Source organism: Sminthopsis crassicaudata, chromosome 3 (genome assembly GCF_048593235.1).
Source record: "Sminthopsis crassicaudata isolate SCR6 chromosome 3, ASM4859323v1, whole genome shotgun sequence".
NCBI classification, from domain to species: Eukaryota; Metazoa; Chordata; class Mammalia; order Dasyuromorphia; family Dasyuridae; genus Sminthopsis; species Sminthopsis crassicaudata.
This window is the reverse complement of record NC_133619.1, coordinates 212,725,401-212,745,012: the sequence shown is the minus strand read 5'-3', so window position 1 is coordinate 212,745,012 and position 19,612 is coordinate 212,725,401. Positions and strand designations below refer to the sequence as shown.

The following is a 19,612-nucleotide window of genomic DNA, read 5'->3' as shown; positions in this document are numbered from 1 at the left end:
GTAATACAAACCCTGTTTTATGATCCTATTTGTGTATAAAATGAACCTCCAAAATCCTATTCTTTGCAAATAGGCTTTTCTCTGCCTTTTGCCCTCCTACCCTGCCTCCTCCCTTTCCTCAGGAGGCTTGTAAATCCCTTGACGTTTGCATAAGACTGGAATTTCTCTTGAGGGTGTAAGATTCTGTTAATCATTTGTTTGTTGGGCTATCCACTTTGACCTCTTCAATAAGATCACTACTAGAAAAAAAATGTAGAGAGAGAAGAGAAGGTCTAGATATGAGGATATATCCATAGTGTGAAAGATTGCAATGCAGATTTACCCTGGAGCATAAGAAAGAGGAGGCAGATAGGTAGAAGAAGAAACCATAACTTTAGGAAACCTGAAGGATGTATTTAGGAGAGAGCAAGCAGTCAAAAGTATCAAATGATGCCAAAAGCTTAAGGATGAGATTTGAGAAAAGGCCATCAGCAACTAATTGTTCATTGCTACCTTTAGAGAGAGCAATTTCACTTTAATGTTAAGAGTGGTATAAATATTTTTGTACATAAAGGATCTTTACCTCTTTCTTTAATGTCCTGGGAACATAGATCTAGTAGTGGTATAGCTGAATCAACAATCCAACTAAGTAACTTTTTTGAGCATAGTTCCAAATTGCTGTCAGATTTGGAAACCAGACTTCAAGGTTTTGAGAATTAAATAAGAGGAGAGGAAGTAAGGGTAAAAAGAATAGACTGGGTTTAGTCTCTTCCAGTGCTGAGGTTATATGATTGTAGAGCATTTTTAAAAGTCAAAATATTAAGATCTTATGATTATATGAGTATTTTGCCATTACTATTCTACCACTTATACCTAAAATTTAGCTTCTATTTTTATGAAATTAAAATATACTTGTGCAGTGATGACTTGAATCAATGTTTTTAGTAAATACTTAAGGTAAGTTTCTTAATGGTCCATAATATGGCAAAGAAATTGTAGTGATGAGGAGTAAACTGAGGGTCTAAACCGAGATGGGTCAGTTCCTTTCAGGAGGTCAAATAATCTCTTTCTCCTTCCCAAAGTCCCAACAGGCCGGTCACTTAGCGAATGAATTTCGCTACTCAAGGCTGTGTAGAAACAAAGTCTTTATTGATTAGAATAGAAACACCGGAGAGTCGGTGGGCAAAATGGCTGCAAGGTACAAGGCCAGTTTTTGCAAAGAATAGATTTTTGGGTCCCCTATTTTATACAAAGCATAATTATTCAAATCCATTGCTCTAAGGAGGTTCAGGAGAGTGATGTAGATAAGATAAGGATTCTCTTGTAATCTTTTGAGTAGAGACCGAAGTCTCTTCCCCTGCTGTGACATTTGGTCTGTTTGAGCAGATTAGAATGGGGGGCTATAAAACTCCAACCAGCTCAGATAGCCCAAACTGGTTTGACCACATCAAAGTCCAAGTCCCAAATGGAGTTGGAGATCAAACAAGGAATATCAAGAGGCTACAGCCCCCATCAGTAGCATTATAATTGCTAGATAAATCATTTTAGATAATATAGCATCCAAGCTTCTTTGTCTCTTAGTCTTAGATTGTTATTATAAATCACGTAGAAAAAGATGTATCTGTAGTAATAGAAAATTCAGAAATTAATGATCATGAAAAGGGACATTTTATAAAAAAGCTTGTTGATTCTAAAATAAAATTCTAAAGGTTACAGTGATAATTAACACAAGTTTGAAATCCCATATGGTAATTACATCAAAATTTTTTCTTTTGAGAAATTTTTTTTAATGTGGCCAGCATTTCTGATAGTTCATTTAAATGCTAAAATCATAAAATTTTAGCGAATGAAAGAATGTTAGTGATCATCTATCTCAATCCCTTCATTCTTACAGGCAAATGGATTGAGGTCCCTAGAAATGAAATAAATGCTCAGAGTTTCAATATTATTTTGACTTTCATGCCATTAATTTATTACAGGGACAGAGTTTGTGCCATTATGTTTTGTTTTGGTACTTTAATGAATGTGTAATTATATCTATATGTATACTTTTTTTTACAATTCCACCCACCACATTCTTTCCCATAGTGCCTTCATATCTTCTGCATTTTTGTCTATGCCCTTCCATATATCTTCTCTACAGAGATGCCAGTATGTGGAAGACTTTCCTTTTGATCTTTTAATTTCTCTAGGATATAGTATAGTACTTGGGCTATCCAAATATTACCCTATCTCTATATATGAAAATGATTCATCTGCTTTTTTTGGTCATATGTCCTTGATGAAGCATTCTTTTTTTATTATTCTTTATATAGCTTTTTATTTACAAGATATATGCATGGGTAATTTTTTTTCAAGACTGACAATTGCCAAATCATTTGTTCTAATGTATTCCCTCCTTCCCTTCTCCCCCTCCCCCAGATGACAGGTAGACCAATACATGCTAAATATGTTAAAATTTATGGTAAATACAATATATGTATACATGTCCATACAGTTATTTTGCTGCACAAGAAAAATCGGACTTTGAAATAATGTACAATTAATCTGTGAAGAAAATAAAAAATGCAAGTGGATAAAGACACAGGGATTGGAAATGCTATGTAGTGATTCACACTCATTTCCAAGAGTTTTTTCGCTAGGTATAGCTGGTTCTATTCATTATTGAACAAATGGAACTGATTTGGTTCATCTTATTGGTGAAGGGAGCCAGGCCCATCAGAATTGATTCCATCAAAATTGATCATCATATAGTATTGTTGTTGAAGTATATAATGATTCTGCTCATTTCACTCATCATCAGTTCATGTAAATCTCTCCAGACCTTTCTAAAATCCTCCTGCTGGTCATTTCTTACAGGAAATAATATTCATAACATCCATATATTTATTTATTTAGCCATTCTCCAATTGATGGGCATCCACTCAGTTTCCAGTTTCTAGCCACTACAAAAAGGGCTGCCACAAACATTTTTGCACATACAGGTCCCTTTCCCTTCTTTAAGATCTCTTTGGGATATAAGCCCAGAAGTAACACTGCTGGATCAGAGGGTATCCCCAGTTTGATAGCTTTTTGAGCATAGTTCCAAATAGCTCTCCTGAATGGCTGGATATATCCACAATTCCACCAATAATGTATCATTGTCCCAGTTTTCCCATGTCCCTTCCAACATTCAGCACTATCTTTCCCTGTCATCCTAGCCAATCTGACAGGTGTGTAGTGGTATCTCAGAGTTGTCTTAATTTGCATTTCTCTAATTAATAATGACTTGGAGCATCTTTTCATATGGCTAGAAATAATTTCTTCATCTGAAAATTTTTCATATCCTTTGACCATTTTTGATGAAGCATTCTAAAATAAAAGTCATTTGTGGTAATGTGCTGTAGGTTTTTTACACATGACCAATGTAGCTTTTGTAATTATCTGCAGTTTTTACTAATCTGAGATCTTGATATCCCTTACAGAATAATCAGAAGAATATTAATATTAAAGAGAAGGGCTTTTGTAGTAATGATTAGTTTAAATAGTCTGCCTGTCTACATCTTCCCTTTAGTTCTCTATATCCAAGAAAAACAAATAGAATCTCTCTTCTACATTATTACTCTTAAAATCCTTGAAGACAGCCAATACTCTTATCTAAGGCCTTGTTTTTCCAAGCTAAAATAGTTCTTTATCCTTTTCTTTCAACCAGTTTTCATGTATTTCCTCTCTTTTGCTATCGTCTTCTTAATGTGCTCCTAAAATGTAGTAACCAGAATGGAGCACAGTACAAAGTATACAGATGTAGTTTGAACAAAGAAAGTTATGGGAGAGTTAATAGTTCTTGGAGTCTAGACATTCTAATGAAAAAGCTGAATATGATATTTGCTTTTTTTCTAATTTGCTATTGGTACTTAACTCATCTTGAATGTTTACAATCTAAAAAAATATATGTTTAAATGACCTACTATTTTAGCCATATCTAGGCTCTAAAAGGTTTATTCCTGATGAGACTCCAGCTATGTTCAGGATCCTTAAAACTTTATTCTTTTCCTTTTTTCAGTTACTGGTAGTACATAAGGGTTCCTAAATTCTCTCACAATCATAGCATGTATATTTTCTCATTTGATCCTTAAAACCAGGTAGAAAGGTCCTATTTTTTAAAATAATGGAACTCTATGGTCTTAGTAAATATTTAGAACATGTATAGAGTTCTAACCAGCATGTTGTACTTACTGCCTGTTAGCAATTGCAAGCCTGTAATAGATACCATAAAATGCAGAGGTGTAAAATGAGGTAAGATTACCTTAATCTCCATTGTGCCATTTATGATTGATAAAATTCTTTTGCACTTAGTATGTGTGAGACTCTTTGCTGCTACTATTGTGGTTGCAAATACAAGCAACAAAGCATTTTTGTGCTGGCCTATGACTTAAAGTTCCCCCGGTGAGGAAGGGGAAGCCCATTCCTCAGTAATCAGCCTATTTTCTCACAATCTAGCTTCTGACATTATCACTCAAATGAAACAATTCTCTTCAAAGTTACCAATTAATTGATGGGCTTTTTCTCACCTCATCCTTCTTGAAATGAAAACTTGAGAATATTTCTCAAGATTTCAATAACCAATTTTTTTTTTCCAGTCATGAAAGTGGATGTTTGGATTTTAGCCTAAAGCTAGCACAAGAAATAGAAATTGCACTCTAAAAATACTCTTAAAACAAAACAAAAAGTGGGAAGGAAAGCTCAGCCAGACCAAGTCTACTCAGAAGTGGTTCATACTATAAGTGAGACAATTTTAAAGGACCAGTTTCTCAAGATCCCTGAAAGAAGGAATGGGGGGAGGCGGGGGCGGTAGGGTAAAATAGGAGCAAGCACTTGAGGGAAAAAAATCTATTACTATTGAAGAAAGGTGGTTGGAAAAATATCAGCAACTCCTGACACATATGCCTTCTTTTTTCATTTGTACAAAATCAATTTGGCCATAAAAGGCAATTATACTGACGTCATCTGTGATGAAAGTGTGAGAAGGGAATAAGTGAGCTTTCATAAACTATAAACTAAACAATTTATGATGACATAATTCCATTCTAGCCAAACTGACTTGCTTGCTGATCTCTGTCCATGATACTCCATTTCCTGTACCTGTTTACCTCATAGCTTTTCCTCAGGTCCCTTTATGCTTAGAATGTTCTCCTTCCTTATTTTCTTCCTCTCTCCCCCCTCCCCTGAAGCCCCTTGCTCCTTTTAAGGGTCCACTCAAATTCAAATACCACTTATTCTAATAGACCTTTCCTGATTCTGCAAGTGAATACCTTCCTGAAATGTTATTTTGTTTGTATGTTGTCATTTACATTTCTGTATGTATGTTTCTCTCCAGTAAAATGGAAACTCCTTAAAAGCTGTAATATTAATATATATATTTTTTTGAATCCTTAGTGCTTGATACTTAGTAGGACCTTCATAAATGTTTAATGCTTTGAATTGGATTTATCATGTTAGAAATTTGAGGAATTTGAATGAATGTGGTTTTATTACATATTAGAACACTATACAAATTCTTGGCCTATGTAAAAAAAAAAGATTACTATGTTGCCATACTTCAGTAGAATTTATGATATTCAAATAGAAAATTTTCAGAATGTCCTTCTTAGAATAGATCCTCTCATAGTTATATTTTTCACAATTATGGCTGTATATAAAGAAAAAGATTATGCTTGCCATTAAAAGTGTAGATGAAGTAAACTTAAGCAATCAATTTTCATATTTTAAAGTTTACTTTGAATGTAGTTGTATTAGTTGTTTTCTACAAAAAGTCTAAAACAAAACTTAATTCATTTGAAATATATGTATAAAAATAATTTCAAAAACTACGTTAAATCATCAGGCTAATTTCTCAGAGTATCTCCCAGTCTTCCTCTCCTCAAAGTACAACTTCCCCTTGGTAGCTATGTTGTTTAAGATATATAGTATTGATTTCTCCTGGATCAAGGATGAATAACATGGCATTATAATTTTAAATGTTTAAATTTTTAATCACATTCTTGGTAAGTATATCATGTTAATTTTAAAAAGTACCTCTTTAACAATTACTCTTACTCTAAATTACTACTAGAAAGATATTTTTGTTTTTTCACTTGTGTACTACGAGGACTTCAAAATAATGATAATTTAATTTGTGTTGATATCCAGCTAGCCAGATTTAGGTAGTAAATACATTAATCATTTTTCTACCTTGATTTTCAGGAGGTGAACATTTATCAGTATTGGGCAACCAAATAGTTTCACAGATACAGCATCCATCTGAAATAAAGAGAAGTGGTCACAACAGAGAGGAAACAGAGTTTCTAGTTTTGCATAAAAGAAGACGGATTGCCTCTTCATTGGAAAATAATACAGTATGTATTTCAAAATTCAAATTTTGTTCTTCCTATTCTTTTTTCATTTGTTATCATGGCCTATTCTGGGTTTGGGTTTGGTTTTTTTTGTTTTCTTGATCCATTGTAAGCAAGCATCCATCAGTAATTGTGACTTAAACAGAAATGATCTAATTAATTTAGAAAGATAGTTTTTAATTCTTTGGATGGCCCAGAATAAATCATTAAATTTGTATGAGCTTTAGTTTTCTCATCTATTATATGGAAATAATGCCTTCTCTGAATTATTGTGAGATTCAATTAATAATTATATTTATATTGTCATTTCAAAATTTACAAAGCACTTTCCTTCACATTTGATCCTCTCAACAACTCAGTGAGATGGACAGGCAGGACATGTATGTTACAAGTTAAGCCTAAGGTCAGATGGCTCTTAAAGTGGCATTCGAATCCATATTTTCTGATTATTTGTGCAGTGCCTTCCCCCCTCTACCTGACTTAGCAATATTATAGGACAGAAAAAGTTCTGTATGTGAAGGTAGGATAATCTGAGTTCAGTTGCTTGGTTTCTGCTATTTCTCACCTGTGACAGAGTATGCAAGCACTTTACTTCACCCCTTCAAATCTCAGTTTCTTCTTTTGTAGAAGGAGATAATGGCCCATTTCACATCATTGTGAGCAAGCACTTTGTATGCTTTAAAGTATAATAGACATATGTTACTTGGGATTTTGAAGTACTTTATGTGAAAGCTTTTTGAAAAGCTTAAAGCACTGTGACATTAAGACTATCATTATATCAAAATATCATTAAACTTGTCCCCAGTTGTTCAATCAGTAGTAATACTGCTAGGTCAGTTATTTTTCAGTTACATAACTTGAAAGAGATATAGCTACAAAGACATTTGCTTTAGTTTTTAATACTTAACAGAAAAGAATTTTTACATTGTGTAGTTTTGGATACTAAAGAATAAATAGGGATTCAAGTTGTTTACCCTTTCCCCCACTGAGTGGCACTGTTTGATTTGTTTTTTAAAATTATATCCTATATGCACTGTATTCCTTGTCATTAACACAATATTTAGTAATTAAGACATATTTATGTTTATACTCCGAAGTATATAAAAAAGTTATTTGTTCCTTAACCATAGTAGTGTTAATGAGAAAATCATTTTCATGTTTTTTTGTTTTTTGTGTTTTTTTTTTAAGGTAGTCAGTCCTTTCTATTTGATGTTATAAATAGGTCTTTCTTCGTGCTTCTTCAAAGCTTACAGTTGACCTGAACTTTTCTTCAACTCTTTCTTTGATCTTTTCTTTTAATTTTCTAATACATTTTTTTCTTAGATGAGTGCTCAAGAACCTGATTATGAAGATAGTGGAAGTGTTGTGTATGAATATGAACCAGATTATGAATGTGTAAGTAATTTAAATTGCTGATTGCCAAGTGTATATTTGTTATAAAGAATTTAAGTACATATTTTTTGCTGGGAAAAACCACACAATAAAGAAGTAATTTGTTAAGTAGAATACTTCACTTGATCTCTTGTGATATTAAATATTAACTATCTGCTTTTGTTAATGCTAACAGGATAGTATTACATCTGAAGGATCCTACACAGGAAATTATCAGAAAACACTTATGGAAGTCCTTAACTATTGCCAGGTATTACATTTATGGGCCATCTATTATATAAGTTATTTTAAAAAATTCTATATCTCATATAATATCATTTTACTATTAATTAGAACTTTGTTAAATGTAGACCTACATGGATTATTCTTATTTCTAGTTAGAATAACATAATTTAAATGTTTCAGTTTAGATTAATAGTAATCCTATAGTTCTACTTTGCTTTTTCATTTTCTTTTTTTTCTTTTTCTGTTATTTAAAGTTACTGATTTTAATCAATTTTGTTTGCAGGTAAAAAAAAAATCTTAATTTGAAAGTCATTCTTTCTTACAACAAAATAGTGGTTCGTTAAAGTTTTCAAAAAATAAAAACAATTTATTTCAAAGATAAAAATCATATTGTGGGTAATATAATTTTTATTGCATTACAAAGAAATTTACTATATAGCTAAGATTGGAGAGGTACATTGGATAAGATCTTTACGATAAAGTGTTAAATTCAAAAATTAAGTATTCTTCATTGTTTTATTTATGTGTTTTTCTCTTTCTATTTTATTAAATATTTCCCAGTTACGTATAAAAGAATTTTAATGGAATTTTTAAAAATCTTTGCTCCAAATTTTATTCCTTCTTCCTGTCTGTTTCTCCTCCTTGAGAAGGCAGGCACTTTGATTTCAGTTATACATATAAGGAGATGCAAAACATATTTTCATATTAGCCATGCTGAAAAAAGAAAACACACAAAGTAAAACAATAAAAATAAAGTAAAAAGGTATGCTTAAACCTACATTAAGTGTTTATTCTCTCTGGAGGAGAATAGCATTTTTCATCATGGGTCCTTTGAAATTATCTTAGATCAATGTCTGGATCAGGGTAGCTATGTTTTTCACTATTGATCATTCTTACAATATTGCTGTTACTGTGTACAATATCCTCCTTTTTTTGCTTACTTCACGTCACATAAATTTACATGTCTTTTCAGATTTTTCTGAAACCAATCTGCTTGTCATTTCTTATAGCACAGTAGTATTAAAATAGTTATTCATATATACTGTTGGTATTATTGAGTGTAGAAACATGGTTGATCTTTAGGTCTTAAGTCATGTCTCTTTAAAGAAAAATGGCTACTTTGGAAAACACGTTTTGAGCCATTCCATTCTGATCTGCTATAGAATATAGCTAAACTCCCTAAATTTTCACTAACCACTCTCCTGATTAGAGAGGATCAGAGAATCTGGGCAAGATCTTCTAGAAACATTCTCTTTAGGAAGAAACACATAGGACTTTATTACTAGTGCAAATTCTTGAGTATAGTCAGAACTAGTCTAGCCTCCACAAATGTAGAAATGAGAAATAAAATTTTTACTTAATTACTTTTTGTACCATATTTAATTGTATATACAATCCAGATATATATGTGTGTGGTTTATATGTGTGCGTGTTTATCATGTGAAGTGATACAGTAGATATATCCATATTAGATATGGTCTATACAGTGTTATCATGGAATAGTGAAAATGGGTTGATAGCACCAGAGAAGTTGTGTAAGGAAGTAGAACTAATCCTAGAGCCCAAGGGATATGACAGAATAGGTCATGGGAATTAGGTTAGTATTTCTAGGGCAACACTAAGGCTTGATGTAACCTTGTGTAACTTTACACAGTTAAACAATCATTTTATCATAAAAAGGATATAAAAGTGCTGAGTCATGAAATTGACAGTTGTACGTGTTAACAAATATTTCCAGTATTAAGAAATTCTTCAATACTTGACAAAAGCCCTTTAATAATAAACTGAGGTTTGTGATGGCACTTTTGGACTAATGCTTATAATGAAAGTTAATACTTTAACTTTGATTTTTTTCATCTATAAAAATGAATGGTTGGATGGTGATTGCTAAGGTCCTTTTCATATGTAAATATCTATGATTTTGTGTGAATCTGTATGAAATGAGGTGGTTAATTGTTAAGATTAAATCTTTAACAAAAATTTAACAAGAATTTTCATATTTCACTTAGAATAAGAATTTTTACTTTTACTATTTTACTTTTAAAACAAGAGCCACTAAAATATTTTTATTACATTAGGCAATGTATGATGCAATCCAGAAACTAGATAAGAAGTTTGACCTACTTCATGGAAAGGTTTCAGAAATGCAGCATACTAGGATGAAACCCTTGCTTCTCAAACCTGTGAGTGTAATAATAATATTTTTACAGTTATTATAAACCTCCATTGTTCCTAAAGATATCAGGCTAGTATAAATGATCCAGAACTAACAACTTTGGCTTTTTTTTTTCCTTACTTTCTTTTGACTCTGTTACAAGTTCCTTTTACTATTAGTATGCATATATCCTTGGCCCTTTTCTCTTTACATCTTCTCTCTCTCTCTCTCTCTCTCTCTCTCTCTCTCTCTCTCTCTCTCTCTCTCTCTCTCTCTCTCTTTCTTTTTGATTCCCACAGCCAACTATTACCTTGATGGAGATGATTTCTAATTCTATATTGTCCAACCTTGACCTTTCTACTAATCTCTAGATCATTAATTTCAACTGCTTGCTGCCACCTTGAATGTCCTGCCATAGCACCAACTTGTCAGAAAGCAAGCTTATTATCTTTCACTTAAATCTTTTTCTTCTTAATTCCCTATTTCTGTCATTAGTACCATTATTAAGTAGTTTCCATGTTTGAAAGTTTGGTGTTATCTTTTACTTCCTTCAGCTCTCACATCTAATCATTTTCTAAGATCCATTCACTTCTGTGGTACCTCTCTTATCCTTCTTTTCTCCATTTCCACTATTTCCATTCTACTATAGGCCCTTATTAGACTACTGAAATAGTCACAAGTAATCCATTTTTTTCCTACTGAGTTAACTAAACTGGAAATTTGAAGTAATTCTATAAACATGACATCTGAATTCTAGCAAAAAAAAAAAAATGTAGGATATTTCATAATGGCCTGATGGAAAAGATGGAGAAATATAGACTAAATGAGAGTAAAATTAAGTGGATTTGGAAACAGTTGAATGATGGGACTCAGAAAACAATAATGGCTGTCAGTCTAAAGGATAATTGCAAGTGATGCTGCTATAGTACTCTTCTATTTATCATTTTTATCAGTGATATTGATTAAGACCTAGATGACGGTGACCTTATCACATCTGTGAATGGCATAAAATTGGGAAGCTTTGGATTTAGACTGCAGTTGGTGACAGAATTGGGGCAGTTAGGTGACCCTTGTTCTGAAAAGGTAAAGTTAGCATCCCCCCCACTAGTATAGATTTAGTGTCTATTTCTACCTGTAATTAATTCAACTTCTTAAAATTAAATACTATAGTATTTGGTGCATAATTTTTATTATTATTATTACTTCATGGTCTAGGTACCTTTCAGCAAGATAAAGTTTTCTTTTTTATCTCTTTTCATTAGATCTGATTTTGCTTTTGCTTTGTATGAGATTATTGTTGCTATCCTGCCTTTCTTTGCTTCAACTGAATTATAATAGATTCAGCTTCAGTCCATTACTTTTTATTGTGCCCCTGTTTCAAATGTGTTTCTTATAAACAACATATTGTTAAACGACATGTAACATTCTGCAAACATACTTCCCTTTAATGGGTGAGTTCACCCCATTCACCTTTATAGTTAAGATAATTGTGTATTTCTTTCCCCTGCTATTTTTCAATGGTTTGTTTCCTTCCCCCACTATTTCGCTCCTCATAAATATTTTATTTTTGATCATCACCATAAATATATTCTTCCTTTTATCATCCCTCCTCCGCCTTATTAATATAATATAATATAATATAATATAATATAATATAATATAATATGATATGATATAATATGATATAATATAATATATTAATATCCTTTTTTATTCCTTACAATGTAAGATAGCTTTATGTATGCAACTGAGTGTTCCCACTTTGAACCAATTCTGATGAGAGTGACCTTGTCCCCTCTCCCCTCCAAAATAGTAGTTCCTTCATGTCTCTTTTGTGTGAGATAATATATCCCATCCTATTTCTCCCTCCTTTCCCCTACTTCTTCCAATGCAATCTTCATAATTCCTTTGTTTTTGTTGTTGTTGTTGTTGTTGTTGGTATCATCCCATCAGAGTCACATGATATTTACACCTTTTGTCAATATATATTTCTCCTAATTGTTCTTATAATAAAGTTCTTAAGATTTACAAATATTATCTTGCCATATAGTTTAACCTTATTGAATCTTTTTAAGTTTTCCTTGTTTCTTTTTTACTTTTTCATGTTTCCCTTGAGTCTTATATTTGAAGATCAAAGTAATCTGTTTTGTCAACTGTTCATTTTTTTTCCTTTTTCATATTTAGTTTTGCTGGCTAGGTAACTCTTGGTTATAATCTTAACTTATTTGCCTTCCAGTATATCATATTCTAAGCCCTCCAATTCTTTATGGTGGAAGCTGCCAAATGCTGTGTAATCTTAACTGCAGCTCCATGACACTTGAATATTTTCTTTTTTGACTGCTTATAATGCTTTTTTTCTTGATCTGTGAGCTCTGGAATTTGATAATGTTGTTCCTAGGAGTTTTTATTTGGGGATCTCTTTCATGTGGTGATTGGTGAATTGAATTCATTCAATTTCTATTTTGTTGTTTGATTCTAGTAGGTCAGGGAAGTTTTCCTGGATAATTTCTTGGAAGATGTCAACTTTGTTTTTTTTTTTTTTGTTTGTTTGTTTTTAATCATGGTTTTCAGATAACCCAGTAATTTTAAATTCTTTTTCCTGGGTCTATTTTCTAGGTTAGTTGTTTTTTCACTGAGAAATTTCACTTTTTTTCCACATTTTTAAAAACAAAAACAAAAACTTGTTTTATTGTTTCTTGATGTCTTGCTTAATTCTTTTTTTTTTTTTTTTTTTTTTTTTTTTTTTTTTTGTATATGAAAAGAATTTTATTTTCACTCTTGCAAGAGTGAGTGTCTAGCTAGTAAGCACACCCTTGAAGTGCAAAACACTAGCCTTTTATTCTCTGTCCCAAAATGCAAGTTGCTCTCCTGTTGCCCTAATTGACTGGGGACTACAGAGGTGGAGTGTCTAATCCTCCCACCTGAACATAACTCCTGTTGGCATTCAGTAGTCATAATTCCTGTGAGCGATTTGGCAATCCCTCTATAAGTTTAGTTTCCCTTGTTCCACTTTAAGCTTCCGTTTCATTTCTTTGATATTGATTTTTTTTTTAATGTAACTCTGTGGAAACTAAATCTCCTCCAGTTCTCACAGCCATGATAAATAAAGGAATTAGATTTGAATGAGGGAGAGCTGACTCGCTTGTTCAATGATCTCTCCTTTTTCCCTACTTCCCTTATCAATCCTTCCCCTTTCCCCCCAGATTCAAAGCCAGATCTTCTATCTCCAAATCCAACTTGCTCTCAATGATATTACACTATGACTAAGGCAGATTTCAATTCTTATTTCTAAGGAATTATTATCTTCAGTGAGCTTGTTTATTTCCTTTTCCATTTGACAAATTTGATTATTTTTAGGAAGTTATTTTCTTTGGTGAATTTTTGTATATAATTTTCCATGCTGTTAATTCTTTTTCTATAATTCTTTTGCATTATTCTTATTTCTTGGGAATATTTCTTGTACTTTTCTAATTTGCTTTTTTTAAAAAATGTATATATATTTTATTTAAAAAAACAGAATAAAGAAAAAGAAAAACATAAAAGAATACAAAACAAAAGAGAACATTGTCATGTGCCTAGCAGAACATGAGGGAGGATTCAAAATGCATAACAACAAACTACCAGTTCAAGAAAGTGTTTGTGTGTGTGTGTGTACACATGAAATTACACATATATTAAATTATATGTATAATCTTATTATATATTATTATATATAACATATATATTGTGTGTGTATATATATATATATATATATATACACATATATATATAATTTTTCTTTACTTCCTTGTAGATTTTTTTTTGTTCTCTGATGCATACCTTTTTTTACTTTATTCCTTTTTTTCCCCCTTTCATTCCCCCCCCCATCCCTAAGCAGTCTATAATTAGGAAAAGATATATTTACATATATATGTGTAGATATATACATATACACACATTCACATACATACAAACACACGAACACACACACTTTCCTTTTCCTTCTGACTCTTTGCTTTAATTCTGCTCTTTAACTTGCCTTACTCTTACTAAACCTCCCCCCACTTATGGATCCTTCCCTTGTCTTTTTCCCTAATAACCCTTTGTTTCCCCATCTACTCATTTCTTCCCCCTTATTTCTTTATAGATTTTGGAGGGCAGTATACCATATATGGTATATATGTAATGTTATCTATTTAATCGTGAGGTTTTCAGAACTATAAGCCCTCCTCTTCCCCCATTGCCTCTGTATCTGTTCTTTCTAGCTTTTCCTCATTTGTTTAACATGATTACTATTTTTACCTAAACTCTACGTAATCTTTCTTTTGAGCTCTACCCTATTATTGATGTCAGTCATCATATATATTTCCCTTATTAAAAAAAAAAAACTTAAACAATTTGTCCATATTGAGTTCCTTGAAATTGAATTTTGTTATTAGTTCTTTTTTATGTTAAAGTTTCTATTAAGTTCAGGTTTGGTTGAAAGTCATAAAAATCTACAAGTTTATTTAATGTCTATTTTTTTCTCATTCAATATTGATAAATAATTTTGCTAAATATGTTTTTGATCAAAGGCCTAATTTTTTTGATTATCACGATTCCAGGACCTTTTCAAAAAGTTATTTTCATATTTGAGACTCTATCTCCTTTTCTAGCTAGTTAACTTTTTTTCATATTCTTGTTTTTATTGGATAGTTTTTAGTGTCTCTCATTTGATTTTTAAATTCCTTTTTTTTGAGTTCTCTCTGGGCAGGGAGACATTTCATGTTACTCTCTTGAGTGGAAGCTTTTTTTTTTTTTTTTTACTTAGTACCCTTCTGTGAAAATGAACCCCGGTCTTCCCTGCTCCCGTAGTCAGTTTCTATGATGGATTTCTTTCTTCTTTGGTGGTTAATTTTTTTTTTTAATAGATATTAGTGTAAGCACCTCTAATTGTGGGGTAGGGAGATGGTGCCTCTGGCTTCACTTCAGTCTTCCCTTTTGATTTGGAATTCTAAAGCAAGAGCTTCCCCCTTGTGCAAGTGCCTTCAGACAGCGATGTCCCTGTCCCACTGTCTGTATTCCTGGGTGCTGGCTCTTTCTTGCTCAGGGCCTTGGGTCTGCAACCCAGTTGCAACACAACACATTCTAACCAGCCAAGGTTAGTCTTCCAGGACCCAGAACTGACTCACAGTGTGGGAAAAGAAAGTCTGTGTGTTTCTGTGGAGCTAACCTGGAGGTGTTTGCACTTCACTTGGATTAATCTCCAGTCTGGGGACTTTCTCCAGATCTTGAGTTGTACTGGAAGGACCCCTCTTCTGTCCCAAGTCTTCTTGATTTTTCACCAGTCTATTTGTGGAACATAGAAATATGTTCTGTTTGTGGGGGAAATCTGGGGATCTTGAAATTTATTAGCTTACTCCACCATCTTCCCAGAATCCTCCCCCTCTAATTTACTTTAAAAAATCCTTTTAAGGGCAACTAGTTGGTACAGTGGATAGAACACCAGCCAAGGAAGTCAGGAGGACCTGAGTTTAAATCTGATCACAAGACACTTAACTCTTCCTGGCTGTGTGACCCTGGGCAAGTCACTTAAAGTCTCAGGGGGAAAAAAAATTCCTTTAAAAGTCTTCCAGGAGTTCTTTTTGGGCCCGAGACCAAATCATATTTTTCTTGAGACTTCATGTATTTTGACACTTTTGTCCTCTACTAAATGTGTGCCTTTATCCTCCCTGTCAGTATAGTAACTTTTCTATCTCTGGTCAGCAGTGAGGTCCAGGCCTTCCTGGTGAACTGTGCTGGGGATTAGGTTACTGGGGTGGAGCCTCATTGTGGCTTGCTGAAGGATGGGACCTTGTTGTGGATTACCCTAGAACTTCACATTCTCTGCTGAAAGCATGACAGCTGTTGAAGATTTTCAGACCTCTCTCTACTCCAACCCCAGTCAGACAAATCTTTCCTGTTGTATTGCTAAAGTTCTTTCTTGCTTTCTTCTGAGGCAGTTTTTAAGTTATTTGGAAGAGGATTGAGAAGAGCTCTGTGGCGCTCTTGGCACTGGAAAGTAACAAGTAATCTCTTAATTTCCAAATCTAATAGTTTTTTCTCAATCTTCATCTTTTGAACACTTTGCAGAATTTGACCCTGTTGATTACCCTCTCTTTCTAGGTATTCTTTTCTCTCAGAGTTTTTATGACCACTGTTCTTTCTTGGTTATGCACCTACCTGTCTTAACTATTCTCTTCCTTGTCTCTTTGTAATTCATTGTAATTCATATTGTCTAAGTAAGACTTAGGACTTTCCTGTGCCCCCACCTCTCTCTATTCTCTCTTTTAGTCCAAAAAAATGTATTATATGCCTGATTCTAGACTCCTGAGCTCCAGTCTGACCTCACCAATTGCTTATTGGATATTTAGAATTAGATGTTCCATAGATATCTCGGCTTCTGCACAATAGAGCTTCTTATCATTTCTCCCCAAACCCACCCCTTTATTGAAATTCTCTGTAGTTATTGAAATGAATACCATCCTTCTAATTATCCAGGTTCACAGCCTTGAAGTTATCCTTAATTTCTCACTCTATCTCCCCTCCTTCCATTATTTGCCAAATTTTATCAACTTTACCATCCTAATGTCTCTCATATCCATCCCACTTCTGTTCACTTATATACAACCACCATTCTAGGTTATAACCTTCATTACATTTCACCTGAACTTATGAGTTTGTCTCCTTGTCTCAAGTCTCCTATTCTAATTCAGCCTTCATGTAGCTGCCAAAATGATTTTCCTGAAGTTCTTAGCTGGATAAAGTCTATCAGCTATTCCCCTCCAGGATACAATAGAAACTCCTTTGACATTTAAAGCCTTTCTCTCTCTGGCTAGAAACATTACTATACCTATTGTACTCTTTGGTCTGTCCAAATTGTCCCTTTTTTTTTTTTTTTAAATACATTATATTTTATTCCCCATTTTCATGCCTTTATGTATCTTCTTTGCCTTAATGCACTTCTCAGTATCACCTCTTAGAATCTAGCTTGAATGTACAATTAAACTTATTTTGTGTACTCCAAAATAAAGAACTAAAACTAGTTACATGGTGTCAATCCTATGAGAACTCATAATGGCTTGAACCTCCTAATAATGAAATTGACTGCTTGACTACTTCTCTGTCATTAGAAATGTTCAAATAAAAGGGTAAATTACTACTTACTATTATTGTTTATAGAAGCCTTAATGTATGGGTCAGGATGGGGATGCTAAGTGATTTCTAAGGTCCCTTCCAAAGAGATATTTTAAACAATGTAAAGTTAAGGTGCTAGACCAAATGAATATTGTTCATCTGACATTTATTTAAAACTCTCACTATACTTTTTTCTCAGAATTGATTTATGCTACTTTAATATTACAGAGACCAATTGGTTTTACATATAGAAGTTCTAACCATGTACCTGTTGGAAAAATTCGAGTACAAAAACCGGTGGAAAGGAAATCCAGCATTCAGATCTCTCTCTCTGGACAGGAAGGTCATAGCCCATCGTTAGCAGTGGGGCTACCACAAAATCATGCTCAAACCAATTCTGTGGGAAAATCTCTTCAGACACCACTTAAAATTGAATCTCAGCAACAAGATCTCAGACAGAGTCCACCTCTTCCTACAATTGTCTCTACACGTTCATTGTATCAACCATTTACAGGAATAGTCAACAAAATACCTGACCTTTCTTTGCAAAACAAGTTGGTCAACACAGTTGTTGAAAATACTATCTCAGCTGCAAAAAGTTCTCCAGTAATAACTACAGTGACACCAACAAAACCTGAAGACTGTTTGGAAAGGAATATTATTATGACGGGTTACCCATTTTCACAGGAAAGTACAAGTCTTAGTCAAGAATTACATCCATCTTCTATTTGCATCAATCCTAGTTTTGGTGAGTTTTGAACAATCCACACTGGGAAACTCTGTTATTTATAGTTTATCTATAAAATAAAAGAGTGTAAGTGAATTATTTCTATTCTGAAGACTATTTTTTTTTTTTTGGTACCACCAGAATCCTTTATGACAGAGGTAAACTCAGTCCATAGCATATGAATCATTTTCTTTCAGGCTAACATTATAATTTGATTTTGGTAGTAGCTATACATATCCAAATATTCATTCCATAAAAAAAAAAAATCTCAATTTAAACCAAAATTCAAAAAATCTTTGATTTTAGTTCTAAGTACTAAGTTTTTCTTCATTAATCATTAAAAGCTCACTAAAGTAACATTGCTTGACAAAAGTAGAAAAGCCTTTTAGAATTATCCATTGCTTTTTTGACTTTGTAGTTTTAATAGGAAAAAAGTGGGGAGAGAGAGGTCTTGATGACATTGAAAGATCATGTCCTGTTGCTACTTCTAAAGATAAGATAGATTTAACTTGGTATAATATACAAGGGATTTTGTTAAAACAATGCAGATCAGGACAAAAATGTAAAGAGTCATGAAAATAAAGATGACACCAAAAGAGAATGTTGAAATAAAGAGTAAGTGGTAGTATAAGAAACTTAAAAGTATATAAAAAAAAATTAAGTTTTGTGTATAGAAAATAGAGAATTCAGTTTACTTAATCCTACCTAGCCCCTTCCTTTTAGTGCCCTATTTTAAAAAAAAAAAAAAATTAAATGTCTTCCTTGAATCTAATTTTTTAGAGTATATTGGTGATCCAAAGAGGAATGTAAAAGTTCTTGGGACATATTTGATGAAAGCTCGTCAGAAGACCAAACCCAAGTATGCAGCACGCTACTTGGTTCGAGTTTTGTTTCCCAAGGAAACACTGTTGTGTAGTATTATGGGTGTCAGTACACGAGGTCGAAGAACTCTGGATCCGAATAAAGTTGCTGCAATAAGAGGTATGTAAAATATTTGTGGAATAATAATTTACAAATTAGGAATTTTGTGTAAATTTTGGAGACAGTTAAGTTTGTTCACATCTAATCTATTGATGAAAGTTAATGTTTATTAAAAAATAACACAAAAAATCAAATTAAATTTTAAAATAACACAACTTGTGGTTTTTCTATGTAAATTAATACCAGTTCTTTAATGTAAAATCCTCTTTTTTTTTTTTTAAAGTAAGTCTTTATCTCCATTGAAGACGAAAATGTGAAATACAAACATATTGACACATTATCCTAGTGAACTTTTTTCCTTTATCTCCAAGCCAGATAGATAATGCCATAAGAAGACTGAACTAGGAGTAATGGTATCCAAATTACAGTTTTAACTCTTCTGATAGCTTTTATGATCTTAGAGAAGTCATTTATTTAACTTTTCTTAGCCTTAGTTACCTCATCTATAAAATGAAGAGATTAGACTAGGAATGTAAAGCACCAATAAATAGTGATTAAATTCTCTATTTCTGCCTTTTTAGTTATACTTAAAGTGACTTTGGAACCCTGAAATATGATAACTTTTTATTCAAGGTTGGAATAAAACCTAAGACTTGGTTTTTATATTAGAATTTAAGAAACTTCTTGGAGAAATTAAAGAGAACTCCG

At 32.7% G+C, this 19,612-nt stretch overlaps 1 protein-coding gene across 1 annotated transcript in view; it reads left to right on the top strand.

The window, feature by feature from the left end:
• BEND2 (BEN domain containing 2) overlaps positions 1 to 19,612 on the top strand; it is a 38,973-nt gene that overhangs the window by 3,228 nt on the left and 16,133 nt on the right. The window contains exons 2-7 of the mRNA XM_074299894.1: positions 6,202 to 6,353; positions 7,674 to 7,745; positions 7,918 to 7,992; positions 10,046 to 10,150; positions 17,485 to 18,004; positions 18,764 to 18,964. Coding sequence (XP_074155995.1) covers positions 6,202 to 6,353; positions 7,674 to 7,745; positions 7,918 to 7,992; positions 10,046 to 10,150; positions 17,485 to 18,004; positions 18,764 to 18,964 — 1,125 coding nt within the window. The remainder of the gene's footprint in view (positions 1 to 6,201; positions 6,354 to 7,673; positions 7,746 to 7,917; positions 7,993 to 10,045; positions 10,151 to 17,484; positions 18,005 to 18,763; positions 18,965 to 19,612) is intronic.